The 23,165-nt window shown below is 35.4% G+C and overlaps 4 protein-coding genes across 12 annotated transcripts in view; 3 read left to right on the forward strand and 1 right to left on the reverse strand.

The window, feature by feature from the left end:
• Positions 1-166: 166 nt before the first annotated feature.
• On the forward strand, positions 167-11,435 carry Gat-a (GABA neurotransmitter transporter-1A). Of its 4 annotated transcripts, XM_083036023.1 has the most exons (12): positions 167-295; positions 1,407-1,691; positions 2,747-2,967; positions 3,634-3,949; positions 6,109-6,376; positions 6,621-6,921; positions 7,081-7,267; positions 7,375-7,642; positions 8,018-8,392; positions 8,594-8,896; positions 9,220-9,387; positions 9,517-11,434. In XM_083036023.1, the coding sequence occupies exons 5-12, from the start codon at positions 6,224-6,226 to the stop codon at positions 9,604-9,606; spliced, it is 1,845 nt and encodes a 614-aa protein (XP_082892149.1). In that variant the 5' UTR covers positions 167-295; positions 1,407-1,691; positions 2,747-2,967; positions 3,634-3,949; positions 6,109-6,223; the 3' UTR covers positions 9,607-11,434. The 4 variants fall into 4 exon arrangements, 3 of the variants coding, with proteins under 3 accessions (XP_082892149.1, XP_082892142.1, XP_082892158.1); XR_014425148.1 differs by lacking the exons at positions 167-295; positions 1,407-1,691; positions 2,747-2,967 and having other exon boundaries at positions 3,339-3,949; positions 9,517-9,671; positions 9,924-11,434; XM_083036016.1 differs by lacking the exons at positions 167-295; positions 1,407-1,691; positions 2,747-2,967 and having other exon boundaries at positions 3,339-3,949.
• A 702-nt stretch (positions 11,436-12,137) lies between these two features.
• Positions 12,138-15,267, forward strand: LOC145935057 (uncharacterized). 3 transcript variants are annotated; one of them, XM_083036097.1, is made up of 5 exons: positions 12,138-12,197; positions 12,388-12,521; positions 12,810-13,743; positions 13,857-14,924; positions 15,091-15,267. In XM_083036097.1, the coding sequence occupies exons 2-5, from the start codon at positions 12,402-12,404 to the stop codon at positions 15,111-15,113; spliced, it is 2,145 nt and encodes a 714-aa protein (XP_082892223.1). In that variant the 5' UTR covers positions 12,138-12,197; positions 12,388-12,401; the 3' UTR covers positions 15,114-15,267. The 3 variants fall into 3 exon arrangements, with proteins under 3 accessions (XP_082892223.1, XP_082892214.1, XP_082892204.1); XM_083036088.1 differs by lacking the exon at positions 15,091-15,267 and having other exon boundaries at positions 12,384-12,521; positions 13,857-15,084; XM_083036078.1 differs by lacking the exon at positions 15,091-15,267 and having other exon boundaries at positions 13,857-15,084.
• Positions 15,268-15,300: 33 nt separating this feature from the next.
• Positions 15,301-16,649, reverse strand: Mrpl13 (mitochondrial ribosomal protein L13). The gene is made up of 4 exons (XM_083036150.1): positions 16,509-16,649; positions 16,215-16,338; positions 15,614-15,768; positions 15,301-15,534 (listed from the first exon to the last, which is right to left on the reverse strand). The coding sequence occupies exons 1-4, from the start codon at positions 16,530-16,532 to the stop codon at positions 15,301-15,303; spliced, it is 537 nt and encodes a 178-aa protein (XP_082892276.1). The 5' UTR covers positions 16,533-16,649.
• A 352-nt stretch (positions 16,650-17,001) lies between these two features.
• Positions 17,002-23,165, forward strand: part of Mon2 (Mon2 homolog, regulator of endosome-to-Golgi trafficking) — a 77,589-nt gene continuing 71,425 nt past the window's right edge. For all 4 annotated transcript variants that reach the window (XR_014425150.1, XR_014425151.1, XM_083036067.1 and 1 more), the window contains exons 1-11: positions 17,002-17,569; positions 17,866-17,997; positions 18,082-18,264; positions 18,352-18,588; positions 18,736-18,861; positions 18,970-19,167; positions 19,254-19,500; positions 19,843-19,996; positions 20,085-20,327; positions 20,395-20,681; positions 20,776-23,107. Coding sequence is in view for 2 of the 4 variants with exons in the window: in XM_083036067.1 (XP_082892193.1) it covers positions 17,450-17,569; positions 17,866-17,997; positions 18,082-18,264; positions 18,352-18,588; positions 18,736-18,861; positions 18,970-19,167; positions 19,254-19,500; positions 19,843-19,996; positions 20,085-20,327; positions 20,395-20,681; positions 20,776-23,107 (4,259 nt within the window). In the remaining 2 variants the exon portion in view is untranslated. The remainder of the gene's footprint in view (positions 17,570-17,865; positions 17,998-18,081; positions 18,265-18,351; positions 18,589-18,735; positions 18,862-18,969; positions 19,168-19,253; positions 19,501-19,842; positions 19,997-20,084; positions 20,328-20,394; positions 20,682-20,775; positions 23,108-23,165) is intronic.

A 23,165-nucleotide genomic window follows, 5' to 3' on the forward strand; every position in this document is an offset into this window, starting at 1 on the left:
CGCGTATTCAATTGTACAATTTTTGTGTTTTTATTTTTGCAATGTTTACTACACTTTGAGCCGCCATCTTGAGTATATGTTTCATCGATTTCGCATGCCAGCAAATCGTATTTTATTTATTATTGATATCTTTAATACATCTAATTGTATTCATTATTCATATATAATAAAAGAGTGTTATATATCAAACCACAATTGGAAAGAAACATCACGATTAGAAATAACTTTCGGCTTTTAAGTCATTCATCATGTTTTTAGCATTCTTTTATGCGTTTTGTTACATTCAGTCGTATATGTAAGTATAAATAATATATTTGTAGATTAAATATATTTTTCATGCCGACACATTATTTATAAATGCGTACAGAAAATAGCGTGAAAATACACGTGCTATTCTCTGGTATGCAAAAAACTTCTAGAAATTAATTAAGATTTTAACTTGTGTGTATGTGTGTGTATGGCAAAACAAACTTCAATTAATGGTTATGAATTCTTTCTCATAGGTAATAAAATTGAGCATTCTTGTTTATTACAAAAAATACAGTGTGACGCACGATGTGTTAAAACATCATCGATAAATTATACTTAATCAATTAATTCATCGACGCGATGCATCAATTACGTTTTCGAGCGCTGTCAAAACTCAATGCTTCGACAATAAATAATAGAAAACTTCATCGGTTTCGCCGTTCCTTGTAGGTACTCGTCTTTTTCATAAGTCTAGTGTACTCTTCAAATGTCACATTATATCATTTATTAAATGTTAAAACAAAAGCAATTTTAAAGAACATTATAAAAATTTTAAGCACTCTGCAAGAGATGAATTGTATACCTAACATCAAAATTAGAGAAAGTTAAAACTTTCAGAATAAGTTTATGCAAAATCGTTTCAATAATTTGCTTTATATTTATTACTCAATTTATTATATATATATTTTTTTATTTGTAATAAATATATATATATATTATATATTTTTTTATTTGTAATAAATAAGAATATATACATATATTATATATTTTTTTATTTGTAATAAACAAGAATACATATTTTATTTACATATATATATATATATATATAAATCTTCATCGGCTTCGCCGTTCCTTGTAGGTACTCGTCTTTTTCATAAGTCTAGTGTACTCTTCAAATGTCACATTATATCATTTATTAAATGTTAAAACAAAAGCAATTTTAAAGAACATTATAAAAATTTTAAGCACTCTGCAAGAGATGAATTGTAAAAAATTATGCGTACCAGAAACAATTAAAATTTCAGAATAAATAATTCATGCAAAATTGTTTCAACTTGCTTGTTGAAACAATTTTGCATGAATTATTTATTCTGAAATTTTAATTGTTTCTGGTACGCATAATTTTTTCTATAACATGTTTTTCGAATTTGTTATAGCACAAAATCTGGAATTGCAATTTTCAAAAATCGCTGCGGAGCGTGCGTGTTCATCCCCGTGAAAATTCTAAGCAGCAAGATGGTAAGCGACGTGGTTCCCGCGCCACTTTCCGCACATCCTCTTGTCATTTGGGATGCTCGCTCCCCTCTTCGGGTGCCTAATGTCATCAAGTAATCACGTCGCGCGACACACAAAACATATTGTTATTTGCAAAATATCAATTCGAAGCAGATGATGCTGGCGCATTGGAAACATCGTCACGAAAAATCGATTGAAAACAACGGGTAAACAACATTTATTTAATTACTGTATTATGAAATTTTAAACGTGAGTATTGTGACAGGTAATTCTGAAAATTAGATAGTTTTTACGGATAAAATTGATTGAATGGATTGGATGAAATTGATCGCGGGACGAATTACGACTTCCTCGACGTTCGATTCGACATCGCGAGCCAAAAAAAATTCGCTCGCAGCGCAAAGCATTTTACGGCTCTGCGTTATCAATCCAGGCTTCTCCTCATGACCTATACAACGGACTGTACCTAGAACGGATGCGGGGACGGATCGGTGTCACGTGAACCCTCCGGATATACCAGCTTCCTAGTCTTGCTCACCTACTTTATCGCCATTTCGTTTCATCGGAAACGTTCGGAAATCGGCCATGGCGGGAAAAACGTGCGATATTCGTTCCCGAAATGCTTAATCCGTCGTTTTTTTTCATTAGCTAAAATTTCTTCATTAATTGTCATTTTTATCGATTTTCATATTTCTTTAAATTCTTCTAAAAACGAATCTTCTAATATAAGACGGCGCCGAAATAATGTTAATGACAAATCAAATAATGAGAAAATGACAATGCAATAGATCGAAGATTTTTAATAATTTTTAACTATATACTATACGCTCATATATGCAGCATATCAATCTGATGAGAGATCGTTAGTAATGCGTTAATGGAAAAAATTTGCGCCGTAATTGCATAATAAATGCGCGGCATTTTGTTTTTACGTTGATAGCATTTATTCAAGTTAATGGTCGAGAAGCATTTCGGTATTGCTTTTATCGATTACACGCGAGATATGTCCTTAAAAATATTCTGGTCTATCATTTATAATAAACGCAGTGCACGAAAAATATTTAAACATCTTTTGAAATTGTTTCTTCTGTGTTGGAAACGCAGTCAACTCTAATCTGAATTTCAACTGTGTCGCTAATTACTATCATTGTTAAATAATTATTATGTATTTTCGAGAAAATTTTTAGAAAAATTATTAATTCTGTTTTTTTATTCAAAATAAACTATGTTTCAGAGAATAATATGATTATTATTGTTTCAGATTTATTTGTATCAAAAAGATGTACACGATTAAATCTCTCGGAAGACTTTATGGCACAATCGTTCTGAATCTGATGGACCAATTCTAAATCCCGAAAGCGTTAAATCATACATCCTTCCGACATGGTTAAATCTCATAAAGAAAAGGGCGCGTGGAACCACGAAGGAAGATTCGTACGAGATGAGGTAGATTGGCGTCTCTATCTACAAAGAAATTGCGAGGTATAAGGTTTTGTAGAAGTAGAAAGACAAAACTAGGAGAGGAAGAGAAAAAAATGCAATTGCGAACGTATAGAGAGAAGAGAGAGAGAAAAAAATGAGAGAAAGAGAGAGGGTTGGAGAGATAGAGGGAGGGTACAGATGTCAACTTGATGATGATATACTGTTGCGATCTTGTTGTACGACCTCCTTTCTTCTCCACCATCATCTTCCGTCCCTCTCGCGCCATTAGCGCTCTATCTCTTTCTTTCATTCGATCTCACCTAACCACCAGATAAAGTTCTGTCGCGACTGGGGGTGACGGTGAGCATAAGGGCGGTGCGGGTGGAAAAGAAAAAAAGGGGGAATCCCTCTCCTGGATTTTCTTCCTGCACGACGATTTCAGTTACTGCCGGCTGGCGCGACGCGCACGGAAGACTGGACCGATCGCAGACCGATTACGCACAGTATCCCGCGGACGACACTCGCGAACGCAACGCAGGGAGTTGCTCTTTCTCTCTTTTTTTCTCTCCCTTTCTCTCTCTCTTTCTCTCTGCCCCCTGGTACACGCGTTGTGCTTCTACAGTCACGGTACATCCGCGGTAGACGATCACGAGTGAGATCGCGACCTCGCCGCGCGAATCGTCTCTCGAGATCGGGTGATCTTACGGGTAGTTTGGGACTTTGCAGAGATCGACTTCTCTTGGAGATCGGAGCGCTCGCCGCGGAGAACGTTGGTCGGCTGAGGATCCATCGTTCGCTGAAGATCCTCTTCATCATCGAGATCGAGGACGATACGGTACAGCTACTCCGGCGGCGAGCGCGGAACTACATCCAGCACGTCCATCAAGAGTGCTCAGGAGAAGTGCAGTGTGTAAAAACGAATCAGACTCATTCTGCTCATCGACGATAAAGTGACGCCAAACTGTCTCGCATCGGTTTGCTCATGGTTATCTCGAAAGAGCCGGTGACTTCCACATGAGGTTCCATCGTCGGATTTAATAAGGTTTGTAGAATTTTTGGAAATTAACATGATGAAGAAAGAATTGACTTATCAGACTTAAGTAAAAATGACGGTAAATCTGTCGCATGTAATAAATAAATAATTAATGGCTGGTTTTACTCGCAGTTAATTTTTGCAAAGCGTAATATCTCTCAAGTAGCCTTTATAAAAATTTAATTTGACGAAGTAGTAGACGAAGAATAATAACAGTCAGTTGATCCTTAATATATAACTAAAGCAGGCTAATTTATATATTAAATTAAGTATATAAGCTACTTAAGTATGCATGTTACCTAAAAATAATTATCTTTAATTTAAATTTGACGTTTCGATGTCACGTGGCTTATGCCGAGTATGCATTCTAAAGGCACGTGTTTTAAGGTACTTTAAACTGTCAAGTCCAACATTCTCCGATGCCACGTGCTCGTGATTGACTTACCAATTCATGTCCGTCAATTGTATCTCCTGGAAAAAACGTTCGCAATGATTCATTAAGGAAGTATGTAATATCGGAAGATGCGTGTCGGAAAATTTGAAAATAGTATCTTGACTTTTCGCCAAGGAAGGATTTTCGCGAACAGGAACGCGATGACGTGAAAATCCCGGTACGTCGATCGCAACGATATGCGGAACGACACATCCTCGGCTAATTAGAATATAGCTGTTTTTTATGAGCGTGGAAGAGGAAGAGGGAGCCGAGATGGGTGGCGGTAGCGGGAAGGGAGGAGCAAGGAAACACGCACCACCGCGATATTTATTATACGGGACCCCTGCCGGACATTCGTATTTAACGGGCCGCACCAATGGCCATTGCTCATCCTCTTCTTCTTCTACGTGCCTCGCGGAGAATACCTGCTTGCTGCTCTTCTTGCAGGATCTCCCCCCGCAAGTCTCCGTTGATCCCCCGGACACATCCTCGTGCGATCATTAATGCAAGTTCGATCGATCGAAATTAAATCAAATATTATAATATAAACGATTTATTGTCGCGTTTTCTGGAAAACTAAACCGATAAACTAGATTGCTATAAATAATTATTATAAAAATGCGCTTTTTTAATATTGATTAGTAAGATGTGAAATTAAATACATTTTTATAAGCACATATAAGATTAATTAGTGTGCAATAAATTCCTCAGTTTTTGGGAGCAATTTTAACTGAGAATTGACTGAGAATAATAATTATTGTAATATTATCTTAAATTTTGATTGTAGAATAATTTCAAGCAAAAATATTTTATAGGCAAAATTTTCAAAAAAAGAGAAATATAGATTTATTATATCAACATGTAGTTTTCAGAGAAAAAGAGAAACTTTTTCGATTTTATTTTGTTTTGCAACTTATTAAAATAATTAAATTTGCTAAGTAGTTAAATATAATGTTTGATTTGTTTTATTACTATTATATAGTTTTATTTAGCTTTTATTAATACGTATACGCAATTTTATTATTAATTTAAATTTACATATGTATTATAATTGATTATAATATATATATTTGACTCTAGCTATTATTGACGATTTTCGCGCAGTCATAAATTTGATTTCAGCATCTTGACGTATTAAACGAGACTCTTTAACATCCGACGACTATTGAGACACAATGCGGATACAGCCTAATTATCCAATAGAAGAACGCATATTCTTAGCTGGCTGTTCTCTCGGTAGTCTGCTTTAATGCTCACGATGATCAGCCGACTTTTCACTTCTTACAATATTCAGGAGCATTCATTTTTGACCCAAATGTCTAATCGTTTTCCGCAGATTTTCCGAACAATAAAAATCAAAGGAACATTCGTAGCTCGCAAAGAATGAGAATTCGATCGAAATGTTTAAAACAGAGAGAAGATGAAGAGAGAAATGTGGTGTTTTAATGTTGTGCAATTTAAATACTGATATAATATTTGATATTTTACGTATCGCAATTATTTACTATGTTCTATCAATCATGATTTGATATCAATTCTAAAAACTGTTATTTTATAGTTTTAAAGTAAAAAATATTTTTTACTTCCGTCTGTATTTGTGAATTTAAAATAGATTTTTCAAACTTCTTGCTACAATAACTGCAACATCTGCTTATTGCAGCATTTCTTAAGGATTTAAAATTTACTTCAAGCTGTATCGTATGGAGTTGAGTTAAACTTGTACAATTTGTTACAGATACTGTGTTATGTCTCACTATCAATTTCGCATTTGAGACGACACTAATTGACAATCAGCTGGAGTGAGTGTACGAACAGAAAACACTGAGATTATCATTGGCCGCTTTACAAACATGACAGAGGCATCACGCGATCCTGAAGTAACTGATCCAGAAAATCCCGACAACGGCAGGACAGCGTTAAATCTGACATCAACGACCAGTAAAAGCAAACCTCTTCCGGAGCGTGGAACATGGAGCACCAAGCTGGATTTCATTCTCAGTGTGGTAATAACTTTTATTATGTCGTCAAGTATATTTCTCATTACGTCAAACATCATCGACAAAGTGATATATATTATAAATAAAATATCTTGAATGCTCAAAGAGCATTTTTTTGTCAAGTTAAAAGTGATAATATGTCAAAAAATTTACAATCTTTATAGAGAGAGAAAATTGTTTTTTTACCATTGACATTAAATTAAATAAACTTGTGCCTTGCTCGTGCTTTGACGTTCTCCACTTCTTCAAGGTCGGCCTAGCAATCGGTCTTGGCAATGTTTGGCGATTTCCGTATCTCTGCTATAAAAATGGCGGCGGCGCTTTTCTAATTCCCTACTTCTTGACACTGTTCCTCGCCGGTATACCCATGTTCTTCATGGAGCTGGCTCTTGGACAGATGCTCACGATAGGCGGCCTCGGAGTCTTCAAAATAGCGCCGCTTTTCAAGGGTATCGGTTACGCCGCTGCCGTCATGTCCTGTTGGATGAATGTCTACTACATTGTTATCCTGGCTTGGGCGATTTTCTATTTCTTCATGTCGATGCGCAGCGGTGAGCACACTATGAAATATCAATCAATTTATTCGCGCTATAAATTTGTGCTATCGCAAAAAATATTCTTTAACATATATCTTATCGAAGATTCTTCATTTAATAATAATAACGAAAGGGTGAGGATGAGAAATTTTATTGAACGTTACATAACTGTAGAGTTACCTTGGGGCAGCTGCAATAACTACTGGAACACAAAGAAATGCGTGAATCCTTACGATAGAGGCTCCCTGTTTTGCTGGTCCGAGATTTCATCCAGAAACGGTAGCGTCATCAAAATGTGCACAGTCAATCACATTAACGTGACGATGACGGAGCTTACGGATCCTGTGAAGGAGTTCTGGGAGTCAGTATAAATACAATTTTTCATTTTCTCCTGAGTACGTGACGCGCGTAATTTGCGCTTCTCTATCATCGAGCTTACATAAATACAACTGTCTCTATCTCTTTCAGACGTCGAGCGTTACAGATCAGTGAAGGTATCGAATATATGGGCAATATTCGATGGGAATTGGCGGGAACATTATTGTTAGTATGGATAATCTGCTACTTTTGTATCTGGAAGGGTGTTAAGTGGACTGGAAAAGTCGTCTACTTCACGTCTCTCTTCCCGTACGTGTTGCTCACTGTCCTTCTGATTCGTGGCATTACGCTACCCGGCGCTATGGAAGGCATTCGGTTTTATATCAGTCCAAACTTGTCTAAGCTTCGGGAATCTGAGGTAAGTTATTTTTTTTCTCATTTACTGTGTGTGACTTTTTCAAGCCTGTTGGCTTCGAAATAATCTCATAAGTTAACTATAATTATAATATATTGACTCTAATGTTTATATGAAAATGATCTTATCCAACAACATATAACTAAAGTTTATAATTTCATAACATTAATTCACATTCGTATTATTCTAATAATGATTTTTTCAAGTAATTTATGGATAATGGTATGGAGATCTGGATTCTAAAAAAAAAGGATAAAAGTAATATTCTTGAACACTGTGTATCGAAATATTATTACTTTAGAAAGAAAACTCACGAAAATGTTTAAAGAATATTTCGCGTGTATACACTTGTGCAAATACATAGAATGAAATTCGCAGGTATGGATCGACGCAGTGACGCAGATCTTCTTCTCGTATGGTCTTGGTCTCGGCACTCTGGTAGCCCTCGGCAGTTACAATAAATTTACCAACAATGTCTACAAGGACGCGCTGATTGTTTGTTCGGTCAACTCGTCCACCAGCATGTTCGCGGGCTTCGTGATATTCTCGGTGGTAGGCTTTATGGCGCACGAGCAGCAGAAACCGGTCGCCGAAGTGGCAGCTTCCGGACCGGGCCTGGCTTTCCTCGCTTATCCATCGGCGGTTCTCCAACTGCCGGGCGCGCCGGTCTGGTCCTGCCTGTTCTTCTTCATGTTGCTGCTCATCGGACTTGATTCTCAATTTTGCACGATGGAGGGCTTCGTCACGGCTATGGTATCATTTTAAAGAGCGTGGCAATTCCACTATTTTAGTGTCTTTGTTTATATTTATTAGTCCTCCTTTTTTTTAGCTAAGTTTGAAAACTTGCGATTTGTTTGAAATATTTGATTCAATTATTACTTCAAGAAAAATTCCTTTTTTTGATCGCAAAAAGATATATTGTTTTAATTAATTGATCAATTAATTGTCTTTCAGGTGGACGAGTGGCCTCAGCTGTTACGTCGTCGCAAGGAGATTTTTATCGCCATCGTGTGCGCCTTGTCCTATATCGTCGGGTTGGCGTGCATCTCTCAAGGTGGCATGTACGTTTTCCAAATCCTTGATTCGTACGCAGTCTCCGGCTTCTGTCTTCTTTTCCTCATCTTCTTCGAGTGTATATCGATCAGCTGGGCATTTGGAGTGAATCGATTCTACGATGCCTTGCGTGATATGATTGGATACTATCCTCTTATGTGGTGGAAATTCTGTTGGACGGTAACTACGCCGATGATTTGCATTGTAAGTATAAGATTTATGCTTTTTTTATTTCAATTTAATTTTAGCATTTTTTTTCTTAAAATACAATATATTATGATAAAAGAAAGATTATACGATTTAGAGATCTTTTCGCGCATATATGGTCGTAGATACTTTTAAAGTTTTACTTTTTATTGAATGTTAAGTGAATTTTATTTTGAATAGAATATTAAATTGTAACTTTTAAATTAGTTTATAAAAAAATATATTAATTAATAAAAATATCTAATATATAAGACAAATATTAATACAAGTTGTGCACAGGCTAGTTGCCAAATATCTAATATATTTAATGTTAAAATTAGGGCGTGTTCGTCTTCAATCTGATTCAATGGACACCCATAAAGTATCTAGACTATGAGTATCCCTGGTGGTCACATGTATTAGGTTGGTTTACAGCACTATCTTCTATGCTTTGTATACCTGGATACATGGTTTACGCGTGGATGACTACGCCAGGCGATAATAGGACGGTAAGTTAATAAAAGATAATAATAATGAGACATTAAATACAATGATACAATAATCATAAAAGATAATAAGTAAATGTTGGAGGAGAGAAAAATCATTGTGAGAGACTTATCATTTAATTTCCCTTGCAGAAATACAAATTACTGATTCAGATAGAGGATGATGTCGTGACTCTACGAACGAAGATGGGCCAACCACCAATCGAGCTAACACCCCTATAATTTCCATTTTGATTGGCAACAAGCTCGCCTAGTACGATAATGTAATCGTTACTACATTCCGTAAAGTAGGTGAATTATAAGAAATTAAAAAAAGAATTTATTCTGTACATAAAACACATATACAATATAAACTCTTAATCTTTGAAATAGAGAAAGCAAATTTTACCTAAAAATTGATAAAAACAAAAGATTATTTTTCAAAAATACAAAATAACGTAAATATATTTTTTAAGTTGAATTAATTTTGAAGATAATATAAATGTAATTTCACAGAATAAGTTCTTTCCAATTCCTCTTAATCCACTCACTTTTTATAGGATACCATAACGGTTACTATAAAACAACGCGCACAGCCGCGATAGATCATCAAGATCTATCGTCTCTTTCATTCAAGGCGTGACTCAACGCGAAGCGGAGAGCCAGCAATCAAACAAACACACCCGACACTGCCCTCGGTCCCCTCACACCCACTTGACAAAAAGCTTCGCTGGCTTTGTACATAAATTATTTATTTGTCATCGTAGTGATTATTGCATAATCTCCGCATGGTAGGAAATTCGTGGACGATCGCGACATTCTGGTTAAATCATCATTGTGAGATCAAATGAAATTGCATCCCCAATACAAAAATTATTTAAAATTGACCTTATGAGTAAGCTAATAAGTGGATTAATTTAGATATGAGATTATTATATTCTAAATTATTTTTATGCAAAATTTTGAAATTTCTTTTTAAAAACAATTTTTCTAGATTTTTTTGTGATACAATTGTCACATTTTCTGTCAGATTGTTGTGTTTATGATACAAATAGAGAGTGAAAATCCAATTAATAATTATCATAGTGCTAAGCAATATATTGATTCAATCGGTTCTTAACTCTTACGTAACAATAATACTCAATGATCACATTATCCATTAATTGTATCGCGATAGTTTTAGATGTTTTTGCACATATTGTGCACTTATACGCTTATACTTTTGCATCAATTTAATGTCGCGTTTAACATGCGAAGTATGGCTGCGTTTTTTATTTCCAAAGATCGTATTAAATATCAATTTGATACAACCGTAAGGCAAAGTCTTCCGCGTTATGTTATCGTCACGAGTTGTTGTAAAAGCAACAAGTACAACGATGCAGGGCATTAACAGTCGTTGTACGATCGACTTTTTCATCGTTTGCAAGTGGTTGGTATCGATGATATACCGAGTCTCGGACTATACAATACCGATCATCATTTATTTTGGCCGTTCACGACGAGCGAACGAACTATGATTTCAAGATTGCGCATATTTATGCTGCCATAAATATTATAAATAAACGCGTTGTATTTTATCGCATCGCTCTTATTTAATAAATATACACACTAGTGTTATCTAATTTATTTCGTGTACCTGTCGTTAGATCTGCAGCGTTGGCAAAGCAATAATAGTAGCGATAGCGAGATATTGGACAGTGTCAACGCACGATGGACATTGCAATATCATCGTGACGAAGTTATAGTCCAAATGAAATAAAAAATATATATAATTTCGATATTATTGCTGCCATTTGTATATGGTACCTGTCTCACTTAACATTAATAAGAAATGTCAAGTGAAGTCTATTATATATATATGTAGAGATACTAAATAGTACTAATAACATTTATTATAAAATTACAAAACTATAATTTTCAAAAACATATTTTCTCTTTGCAGCGTAAATTCGACACTTAGTGCGCGATAATTAAATTCTAATAATAGGCATCGATATGATATTGGAATTATTTATTGTTAGCGAATTATAATGATTCACTGTATTTTATTTTGTTTTACTGATAGTACAAATAATAAATTTCAAGTGTATTATAATAATAATAATCGTATTGCTTTATATTTTGCGTGTCTCAAGATGTTGCGATCACAATTTTACAAAATCTAATATTTCTTGTAATACTCTAATTTGTTATTGATATTTTCTTTCTTTAAATCAATTATGTATGTATATCTGCTTTATTTTAGATTATTAACTTACTGATATAAAGATTCAAAGAATCTGTAGAAGATATTTAAAGAATGTTTGTTATAAAAAATATAAAGAATAGTAAAGGAGTTAAAAAAAGAAACAACTTTATCTTTCAAATTTATATTTTTTATACGCTTATTTAATATAAAAGTAGTTGTAAAATGGATATTGACAAAAGAATGGATTTTTCAAAATATAGTGTCTTCTTTATCATCGAGATAAGAAATTAATTTTAAGAACTTGTAATTTTTTTTCATAATTTGTATTTGTAATTATTTTAAAACGTTTCTCTCTATCATCTTATTTATTTGAAATATTCATTATATTCTATTGCGCATATTCCCGCGCGCAGATTTGATTTCGTCACAATATGGCGTCTTAGGGAATGTTCGGAAATCTTTCTCGTAAGGTAGCGTTCATAATTGACCAATCAAAAGAAAGATTTCTTCGTCCTGATTGGTCAATTAGATATAATAGAAGCTATTCTATCTCGCGTGTAGAATTTTCGAACATCTTTTATATTTGGCGCATTTTGCTGAGGATATTCGTTGAATCGAGTCGAGGTTTAATGCAGATTCAGTACAGGTTTCTGATATTTTTCTATTTTCAATCTTGTTTTTATTCTTTTTTATTACGATATTTACTAGTTGAACCAATTAATTTTGCAAAAATCTCGAGAAATATTAAGCAAAATGTGCGCAAATGATTCGCGACAACATGATAGGTTAGCGTGCACGCCACTAATAACGTCACATTGTTTGTTTTGAAAAGTTAGATCGACGATGAAAAATGAAAACGGAAGAACTTTGCAGTATCAGTATCTCTTCGTTGGTGACGAACCCATTCGCGATACAATGGTCATCGGACAATCAGCTCTCGATTATTGCAGAAGGAGGCGTTCACGTATTCGTAAGTTACATTACGCTGTTAGGGTTTCACTTTATATCAAAAGAGATGAAAGAGAAATAAACGAAGAATAAATAGCTGCTATAATATGTGCAATTTTTTAATTTAATGCATCACATTGTTAAATGGTTTTTTAAAAGAATATTCACATAAGAGTGCATCAAACCTGATTAGAAAAGAATTAATTCTAGTAAATTATAATTTTAGTCCTAATATATTCGTGAAATTGACTTGGATGTCGCGAATTATCATTGATCGCAAAAGATTAATAATAGTTTTTTTTTGTTACAGGGACTGCAGCCTTCACCCATGTCTCCTGATTCGACAATCAAGTTTGCTCGTTCCTTCATTCCTTCATATTTTTCCGAAAATCCACCAGCATATGCATTTGCAGACAAGGTAGATTCATTAATATGGAATCTAGATCGCGAAGACAATTACTTGAGTCTCATGGAGGAAACAATTGCTCCAAAGTTAAATAGTATAAATGATACAGTTCACAAAATAGTGAGTACAGCATGGTCACCAAAAAATTTGATCTCTCCTAGCCAATGTGTATTAGCAATATTAAATGCAGCAGGCTCAGTTGAATTGTCACACAAAACTTCCAATCAATGGTATTCCATATGTGATGTTTCATCTCTTCGGCTAAAGAATATGCAGGAAGAAATCAAATTTAATCTTAATAAATGTAAAAAATCAAATAGATATACAGTGATAACTGAAAGTATGAGACAATTGCAAGCTTGCTCTATGACATGGAGTGAACTGTTTGAAATAGAAAAAACTTCCTTTGCATATTTCTCTGTAGCTTATCGTAGTGGTGATATATTGATTTGGAAGATTCCTAGAATTTCAGACTTCACAAAAAGTTTAGAACCTATACTTGTTGGTAGAATAGATTTAAACATTGCTATAAAAATCAATGTATTATGTTGGATTACTGTTAACACAAATGAATATCTGCTAATTGTTGGATATTTTGATGGCCGAATATGTGGTGTAAAGTTGACATGTGGTGGTAATGATTTACAAATAGCATCGATAGAAAAATATGTTGCTCCGAATCGTATAGCAATTAATTATTTACACGTCGTTTCTCAAGATGAGTTAATCGTGAAGATTCTTGCCGCCAAAGGCACTTTTCTCTTACTGTTACGTATAAATTTGACAGGAACATTAAAGAGTATGGAATACCTGCAAGTGCAAGGATTTAATATATCTGGTATGTAGATATCTCTGAATATTATAACTTACAAAATTTTATAAATGTTATCTTGTATAATTTGATATAAATGCTTATTAATTTAAAGCATATAAAAATGTTTATTGTTCCAGGTATAATCCATATTGCTCCTCAGCGATTCTTAGTCAGCACACAGGATAGTCAATTTTTTGTCTTTGACATACAGTCAAACAATTTAATTATCGCTGATATAAAAACTCATTTACAACAGACATCTGTTCAGTCTTTAGGACTTGCTCATTCACCAAATAAAGTAATGTTTATTAATATAACCAGTCCAAAAGCAATGTATGATCATTTAGTGATGAGAGAGCCAAGTATAGTGCACATATTCACTTTAAAAGACACAATATATGATCCACTGCCTATTATTAATAATAGTGCAAATCTCATAAGTGTTTGGGATTGTATGGAAGTACTCAGACTCAAAGCCGTTAAAGCGGAAGATTCAACCATGGTATTATCTCCTATTAAAGAGAAGCTCGAATCGTTATCGCTCTACAAATTGCAACTGTCATTGTGGATGTCAGTGATGATCAACGTGTGCTCGACGAAAAAGCCAATACCTGACATGAATCATATACAAAAATGCAAAATAACGCAAGCGCTACCATTAATCTTGGTACAATCAGCTTGCGAATATATCGATAATTTGAAGAAGAAGAGCACACTGTCGGAAAATCAAACACATGCTATGAGTTTACTCAGAAAATATCTGGAAGTGTATCTCACAGCTGAAGATGAGAAAAAGGAGGATATCGCTTATCAGCGCGCTCGAAAAATGTTGAATGTAACTGCATCCTATCCCAATCAAATCGAGACATGCAACCAATGCGGTGAAGTAATAGATGAGTTCTGGAACGTCAATTCTTGTCCGCGGGGTCATAAGTGGTCCAGATGTCCCACAACATTATTACAGATATTGTCCGAGTATTATGTCTGCCCGATATGCGCAGAAAATTTCCATTCGTGCTTGAAAGAAATATACGAGGAACCGCGATGTCAGTTCTGCGATGTACCTGTTCTGTGCAATTTTCACGCTTTTGATGTAAAAGAGTCTAAACTGTATGGAAAAAACTTATCACAGCAACGTAACGCAGATACTACAGAATCATCGAGAGAGTTAGATTCGGAAGAGCCGCATGAAAATCAACGAAAACGTAAGTGGGATACTTCGCATACTTATTCCGTAATTGTAAATGATGATGATGATGAATCAGGTAGAATTACGGAGAAATGGGAAGAATTTTAATTATTTGTTAAAACAATTCCGGAAATTGTGATATTAATATATCCATTACATCTCTAAATTTGTCTTATTTTCAGTGTGTGATTTTAAGCATTTTTAAGAATTAGAATTTAATTTATAAAGTTAGAATGAATATTTACGATTTAATTTATAAATTGAGGGATATGACGGGCTTCTACAATTAATTTATAAAGTTATAAAATAATTAAGGACTCTTAATTATTATTACAATGTGTATTATTTATTGAATACATTTACTATATAATATTTACATTTTTTTAAATCTGTTATTTAAGAATGTAATCATTGGGGTACTTTAAAAGTTGTGGGAAGTTATCTATTTCTTCTTGTGGAATATGATCTAGTCGAACTGGAACTGTTCTTAGCTGTTTAATTTGATTGCTAACATTTTCCAATATATCTTTGGGTACCTTATCGTCTGGGAATATATGTAACCTTTGCATAGTGTGTCTCCGTTGCAAATTCTTTGGCAATGCGCTATAGACAGCCTTTTTCACAATCTGTTTATATACAAAATTATATAATATGAATCAATACAATTTTATATCAAGCATTCACATTTTGCAAAAAATTAATTACCAAAGTTGGATCCTTGCTATGTAATTCCCATGCGAGAGTCCAAGTAGCACCTCCATGATATGTTGTATGATGGAAATATACACGTTTTCGCCATTCATCTCCACATAAGGCGATTTCCTTGCTATTTATTACTACTACATGATCGCCGCATTGATCTATATAAAAAATATTAAGCAAATGTTAAAACATAATTAACTTAAGATTATTAAATTTTTTTATTTATGACACTATATTCATTTATAACATATGTTCTTTTACGCATTAAAAGATTTAAATTTATGCAATCATAATTTAATTTTAAGCAATAATAAATGTTAGTTTATATATTTTTTTATTCTGTATTCAATGATAGTAATTATGATTTTTATTTATAGTTTTTTCTCTTTTTATGTTTAACATAATTAATACTTGTGCAAATTAAAAGAATAGTTTCTCTCCTTATTAGTATACATTTTTGTGTAACAATTATTTTATTGCTCATAAGAGTAAAAATTCTAAAAGGAGAGATTAATAGAATAATTTTTTTACACGTCACATAAATATTTTAGAATAGATAATACAAATGAAAGGAGAGAGTTGATGTAGTATGTATAGTACTTACTCAATGGATGATATATGGGTTTATGCATTCCTAAAAGATAGCTCTTTAATAAGTTTGCACTTTTATATGGATCTTGCCATGTTGCATCATATATATGCCAAATAGAAGCAAACGTTCCCCAGTGCTGAAAATAAATCGTGTTTACATTAAAAACATAGATTCGTGCAAAATTATGCTATGAATATAAAGAGAGAGCAATTAGCATGAGGTAAATAATCGTCTGTTATAAGATGTACATATATATATGAGAATATTGTGTAAGATTATTATATATAATATCAAAAAAAGACAAACCTGTCCTCTTCGCGCGAGTGACATAATAATTTCCAACAATAAACTTCTTTTATTGTACTACTGCAATATTTTATTCTGGGTTATATTTCATTCAATTTGAGGTTATGGCCGTAATGATACACAATATTATATACATGTGTGTCTCGAGTCGAAATTTTTCATTATAAAAAAATAAGATACTAATTATAATTATTTTCTAAATCATTTTGGCAAATTTCTCAATCAAAATATTTTATTATCTCATTTTTCAATGTTATATATTTTAATATAGAGAGAAGGGTAATAAATAAATATAAAGAGATTATATATTTAAAATTTAAAAGTAAGAAGCTACTTTTCTTGTATTTCATTACATCGATTAACATTTTATATATGTATCATTGAATTGATGTATTTTATTCCATTCTTTTTTTCAACTTGATTTTTCAAATTTGTTAGAGATTACGCGCTATATCGAATTCATGGAAACGCGGCTTAATTCACGGATGACAGCGCGGAAGCGCCGTTGCATACGTGTCTATCGTATGATGTATGATTGCAATGAAGTTGTCTGACGTAGTGAGTTATACGACAGATTGTACATAAGGAGTAATTTTGAATAATTCGGTTGCAACAGAGAATAGCGAGTGAATTGGAGTGAATGATCGGAGTTGGGGGATAAAAGCGTCGGCGACGCGTTTAACAACAGCAACCCTGTGCCATTTATGGACATCCGCGGCGACCCGCCCTTCGATGTGATCCGCGAGCGGAAAGGTTGCGAAAGGAAGACGATCCCGATGCCGATGGACCATCGGAATCGTCCGTACGCCGACGAGCGGCATCACGGAGAGTGTCAATTCAAGTGTCGGCCGATTGGCGCTTAGCCTCTCGGCTTGACAGCGAGCTGTCATGCACGTCCTGGTCGTGTCGAACTAGAACTCTTGAGAAAAAGCGTGTCAAGGATGGCGAGCCCTGCTATTAGCGGCAACCCGGAGCACATCTCCAAGTTCCTGGAGACTTTGCAGGCGGACCTTAAAGTACTCGCCTCGGAGACCAAGAAGAAGTATCCGCAGATCAAGGAGGTACGTAGAGATGTCAAGTCAGCTTTATCTTACTCCAAGTTATTCTGAAGATAAAAAAAATTTTGATTACGAGTTTTTTCTTGTGATTTAAAAGCTGTATATAGTTTCAACGGTTTGCATTGGGTTTAGAGAAATGTATATTAAACTTACAACAGTAAGCGTAAATTGTAATAGCGATATTACTGTTTTCTATCCTTGTTTAGCAACGTTTAACGAACAATTCTTTTTGTATGAAAAGGAATTTATTACTGCTTGCATTCAGTAATCTTTATGGTATACTTGTATGTTTATTACAGTCGTGCGAAGAAGGAATTGCAAAGCTGAGGACAGCGTCAAGTAATCCAGGGACACCAATATATTATATTGTAAATCAAATACTTTATCCTTTAGTTCAAGGTTGTGAGAGTAAGGATATAAAAATTATCAAGGTATTAAAAATTATATCTTGTCTTCACAAAAATATTATTTACCAAAGAAATAAATTTTACAATTTAAGTATGTTTTCTTTCCAGTTTTGCTTAGGCATGATGCAGAGGCTAATAACTCAGCAAGCGGTAGATCAGAAAGGTGCTCGTTACATTACAGATACCTTATGGTTACTAATGGAATCTGGTACCGAAGAAGTTAAAGTTTTGCAGACTGTAACTCTATTACTTACGAGTAATGCTATAGTACATGGAGATACTCTTGCAAGAGTAAGGATTTATCTATGTCTGAATATTTGCTTTTATCTTTTTTAACAAAATGTTTCAAATATTTTACTGGAGATTATATTTTTTCAGAACTTGGTGCTTTGTTTCCGCTTACATTTTACAAAAGACTGTACAACAATAAATACAGCTGGCGCTACCGTTAGACAACTAGTGTCTTTGGTATTTGAAAGAGTAGTCGCTGAGGACGAACTAACTTCTGATCAGCTAGACTCTGAGGAAGTAAATTTAGAAGAACTGAAAATTCCAACGAATCAAGCGCCTAAAGGTCTCGGCCCTTGCGCTGCAGATGCATACTTAATGTTTCAGGTAATCTTCACTCTAATCATAATTTTTATGTAATTATATAAATTATAATGCATATTACTTTTTTGTAATTATATCTGATTGTGAGAAGTTATAGAATATATACTTCTATTTGTATATATTAATTACAATGTGTAAATTTTGTTTTAGGATCTAGTTCAATTGGTAAACGCTGACCAACCGTATTGGCTGATCGGTATTACTGAAATGACCAGAACTTTTGGCTTGGAATTACTAGAATCAGTTTTGACAAATTTTTCATCAGTTTTTTTTAAGGTTAGTTAATATATGTATAAAATAATAAAGAGATTTATATTGTTTTTAAGAATACAAAATTATTTATTTTAAAGATTGTTTATACAACTTTATATATATAATTTTCAGCACCCAGAATTTAGCTTTTTGCTGAAGGAGAGAGTGTGTGCACTTGTAATAAAACTATTTTCGCCTAACATCAAGTATCGTAATTCAGTACCAGCATCTTTACAACAAGCTACACCTTTAGACAAACCTTATTTTCCTATTAGTATGAGGCTTTTGCGAGTTGTGTCAATTTTGATACAGAAATATCACTCCTTGCTGGTAACTATATCAGAGTTTATTTTAATATTATACATGAATGTGATATTAATGTACTTTAAAAAATGAAAATATTTTAAATGTTTTAGGTAACAGAATGTGAAATATTCTTATCGTTAATTGTGAAATTTCTGGATCCCGATAAACCTACCTGGCAGAGAGCTCTTGCATTGGAAGTTCTGCACAAAATGACAGTGCAAGCAGACTTGCTGACAAACTTTTGTGAATGTTATGATTTAAAGCCACATGCTACAAATATTTTTCAAGATATCGTCAGTAGCTTAGGGGCTTATGTACATAGCCTTTTTGTGAATCCACAGATGATGAGTCAGACAGGTACAGATATTTTATTTTATATTATATGTTTATATTTTTTTATATATATTTTTTATATATTTATATAATTTATATATTTATATTTATATATATTATATATATTTATATTTTATATATTTATATATATTTTTTATATATTTATATTACATTGTTTATATATTTATATGTTATTATACTATTGTATTATATTATTATACGTTTAACGGCTAAAATTAATAGTGTTATCTTTTTAATATTTTGACTTATTCCACAAGATTTGCATGCAAAAATACATTTCTCTGTATTTTTATTACTATCTAAAATGTGTATATTATATGTTTTCATTTTTTTTTTCTTTTACAGCAACAGGTACAGCCATGCCTCAAAGCACAGGTTCGCCATTGTTCACAGGAATGCCTATCGGACCTGGCGTATCGCCTCAGCCTGGTTTCTATTCGCGTGGAATTTGGTTACCAGTAGTAGCAACATTTACAAGTGGACAAGCTAAACCAACTTAGTAAGCATTATAACATTATTATACTTTTTTTCTTAAAGTTTTTAATAAGGTTTTAAGAATCGAGACGGTAACGCAACAATTATTTTAGTTTGGAAATGCTCGACAAGGTCGAACCGCCGCAAATACCGATCGGTTATGGAATCAGTATTGCTTATGCATGTCTATTAGACATCGTAAGATCGATCGCGCTAGCCATAAATGGGTCGAAGGACGATAGTACCGAAGGTCAGACTTATCAGCCGAGTGAATCCGAGCGGAAGCTTCATGTACAATTAATAAATTCTAGTTGGTGCGGTCTACTGGCAGCTCTTAGTCCATTAATAGATGCCAGGTAGCGTAGCCTTGTATAAATCTTATTTACGTAAAAAAATCAGAAATAATATGGATGTATCTTGTAGCACGGATGAATCAGCGACGGAGAATGTCCTGAAAGCAATCCAAATGTTTGCGTCTCTTTGCGGACAATTGGATTTGCAACCGCCGCGCGATGCCTTCATAACAGCCATATGTAAGGCCTCGTTGCCGCCTCATTATGCCTTAACTGTACTATATAACGCACCTCAAGGCATACCTACCGTAAGACAACAGGATTCCGCTGCATACAATTTGACAATGGGCGAGCCTGATTATAGGCAACAAGTAGTTGCCGTTGGTACGCCTCTACCAACGGCGTCTTTACCAATCGGTAAGGATAATAACATGTCACATGTGATAATACATTATGCATACATCCCTTTTATTCACGGTTAATCACTTTTGCCATATACGATTATTTCTAGGTGCTCATCAAGGTCCCGTCATGTTAACTGCGAAGAATTTGCAGTGCATGCGTGCGCTGTTATCGTTGGCTCATTGTCACGGTAGCATACTCGGTAGCGCATGGCATTTGGTACTCACCACTCTTCAACATCTCGTTTGGATACTCGGTCTAAAACCTTCGACCGGAGGATCGTTGAAAGCTGGAAGAACAGCGGCTGATCCGAACGCCGTATTGACGAACGCGGTTATGGCAGATTTACCGGTACTCAGCGCCATGCTCAGCAGATTATTCGAGAGCAGTCAGCATCTCGATGACGTCGCCCTGCATCATTTGATAGATGCCTTGTGCAAGCTGAGCCACGAGGCTATGGAGCTGGCGTATTCTAATCGCGAACCCTCGCTATTTGCTGTTGCTAAACTGTTAGAGACAGGCTTAGTAAATTTACCACGTGTGGAAGTGCTCTGGAGACCGTTGACGAACCATTTACTAGAAGTTTGTCAGCACCCGCATATTCGCATGAGAGAATGGGGCGTGGAAGCGATTACATATCTTGTTAAGATGGCTCTTCAGCATAAATATCCGCAACCGCTCCGTGATAATCAGAAGTTGCAAACGTTATTACTGGGGCCGTTGTCCGAATTATCATCTGTGCGTCACGGAGACGTCAGACAACGACAATTAGAGTGTGTTCTACAAGTGCTCCATGGTGCCGGAGAGACGTTGTACCACGGCTGGCCTTTAGTTCTCGGTATTATAGGGGCAGTTTCCGATCATCACGGAGAAGCTTTGGTACGCATAGCTTTCCAATGTTTGCAGTTGGTTGTAACAGACTTTTTACCGGTGATGCCTTGGCGATGTCTTCCGCTATGCGTCGACACAGCCGCTAAGTTTGGATCGCAGACGCAAGAACTGAATATCTCGCTCACAGCTGTCGGTCTAATGTGGAACATAAGTGACTACTTTTATCAAAATCAAGAGAAATTGTGTGTTTGCTTGCGCGGGGATTCGTCATCTGTATTTCCCGATTTTCCTGGCACTACAAACATGCCGCCATTCGACAAACTCTGGATGTGTCTCTACGCGAGACTAGGAGATTTATGCGTCGATTCGCGACCCGCCGTACGCAAGTCAGCGAGTCAAACTTTATTCTCCACGATATCCGCGCACGGTAGTCTTCTGCATCAACCTACGTGGCAAGCAGTGCTCTGGCAAGTATTATTTCCACTGTTAGATAAAGTGAGAAGTTTATCGAATTCGGCTAGTAGCGAAAAAGTCGATACCAGCGGGAATATACTTATTCACCATAGCAGAAATACAGCGCAAAAACAGTGGGCTGAAACGCAGGTTTTAACGTTAAGCGGCGTGGCCAGAGTATTCAACACGAAACGTCAGCTATTGCAGATGTTAGGGGATTTTCCTAGAGCGTGGTCATTGCTCTTGGAATTCATCGAAAATTCCGCGCTTAGCAAGAATAACGAGGTGTCACTGGCGGCGCTAAAATCCTTCCAAGAGATCCTCTTTCAACCCAAGGGAAGCGACAACACCGAGATGATTCAATCGAACGATTCGGAGGGTTTGTGGACGGTGACTTGGCGCGTCTGGCTCAACGTCGGGATGGAGAGTACCGCGCCACCGCAGGAAGGCGACACCGAGCCTTACGTGCCGTCGCAGGCATTCCTGACCGCGCTGATGCATATATTCCCAGGCGTTTTTCAACATATTAGAAATAAATTTACCGGCCCGGATTTGCAAAAACTGTGTATCGTACTGAAGAATGCGGTGGCCGTTCCAGTGCACGGCGAATCGACGCCGTACATCTTGCCATCGGTGCCCGACGTGGTTCTCACTCACTTGCAAGACGAGGTGCTGCATTCTATGGAGCTCCTGCAAAAGGAAGCGTTAAACGGCCCGGATAATTTACGCACGATGATCGTAATGATATTCCTTCAGTTACTGAGTTTCTCGAAGCTGGCGTGCGAGGCCCCGACATACGGTAAAATACCAACGAAACACATCTCTCAGATCAGAGGCGTGTCTGCCGATTGGGTCACCATGAATTACGTTCCGTTTGGTGAAAAGGCTCTGTCGATGGTCGTGAGTCTGTATCAGAAGACCGCGAACGAGATGGCTGTGATCGACGGCCAGGTGCTAAAGCACATCGTGGAAGCGCTGCACGTGCCGTTGTCCATGAAATATGCATGCCCATCCGCAACCACGTGGAAGTTAGCCGTGACCAGTCTCTTAGCTGTCCTACATACCGGTCTGCCACTCGCCAGAAAATATCCCGAACAGTTCCAGAGTATGTGGCTCGAGCTCGCAAGTACACTGGACGATTTCTTATTCCCTAAAAGGTAAACTCTGATAAATTTATATTTAGCACGATTACTTAGTTTGATCATTTCGAAAAGA

The sequence above is a fragment of the Prenolepis imparis genome, unplaced genomic scaffold, assembly GCF_030444845.1.
Source record: "Prenolepis imparis isolate NDT839.2.m4 unplaced genomic scaffold, iyPreImpa1.0 SCAF_1, whole genome shotgun sequence".
Classification (NCBI taxonomy): Eukaryota; Metazoa; Arthropoda; class Insecta; order Hymenoptera; family Formicidae; genus Prenolepis; species Prenolepis imparis.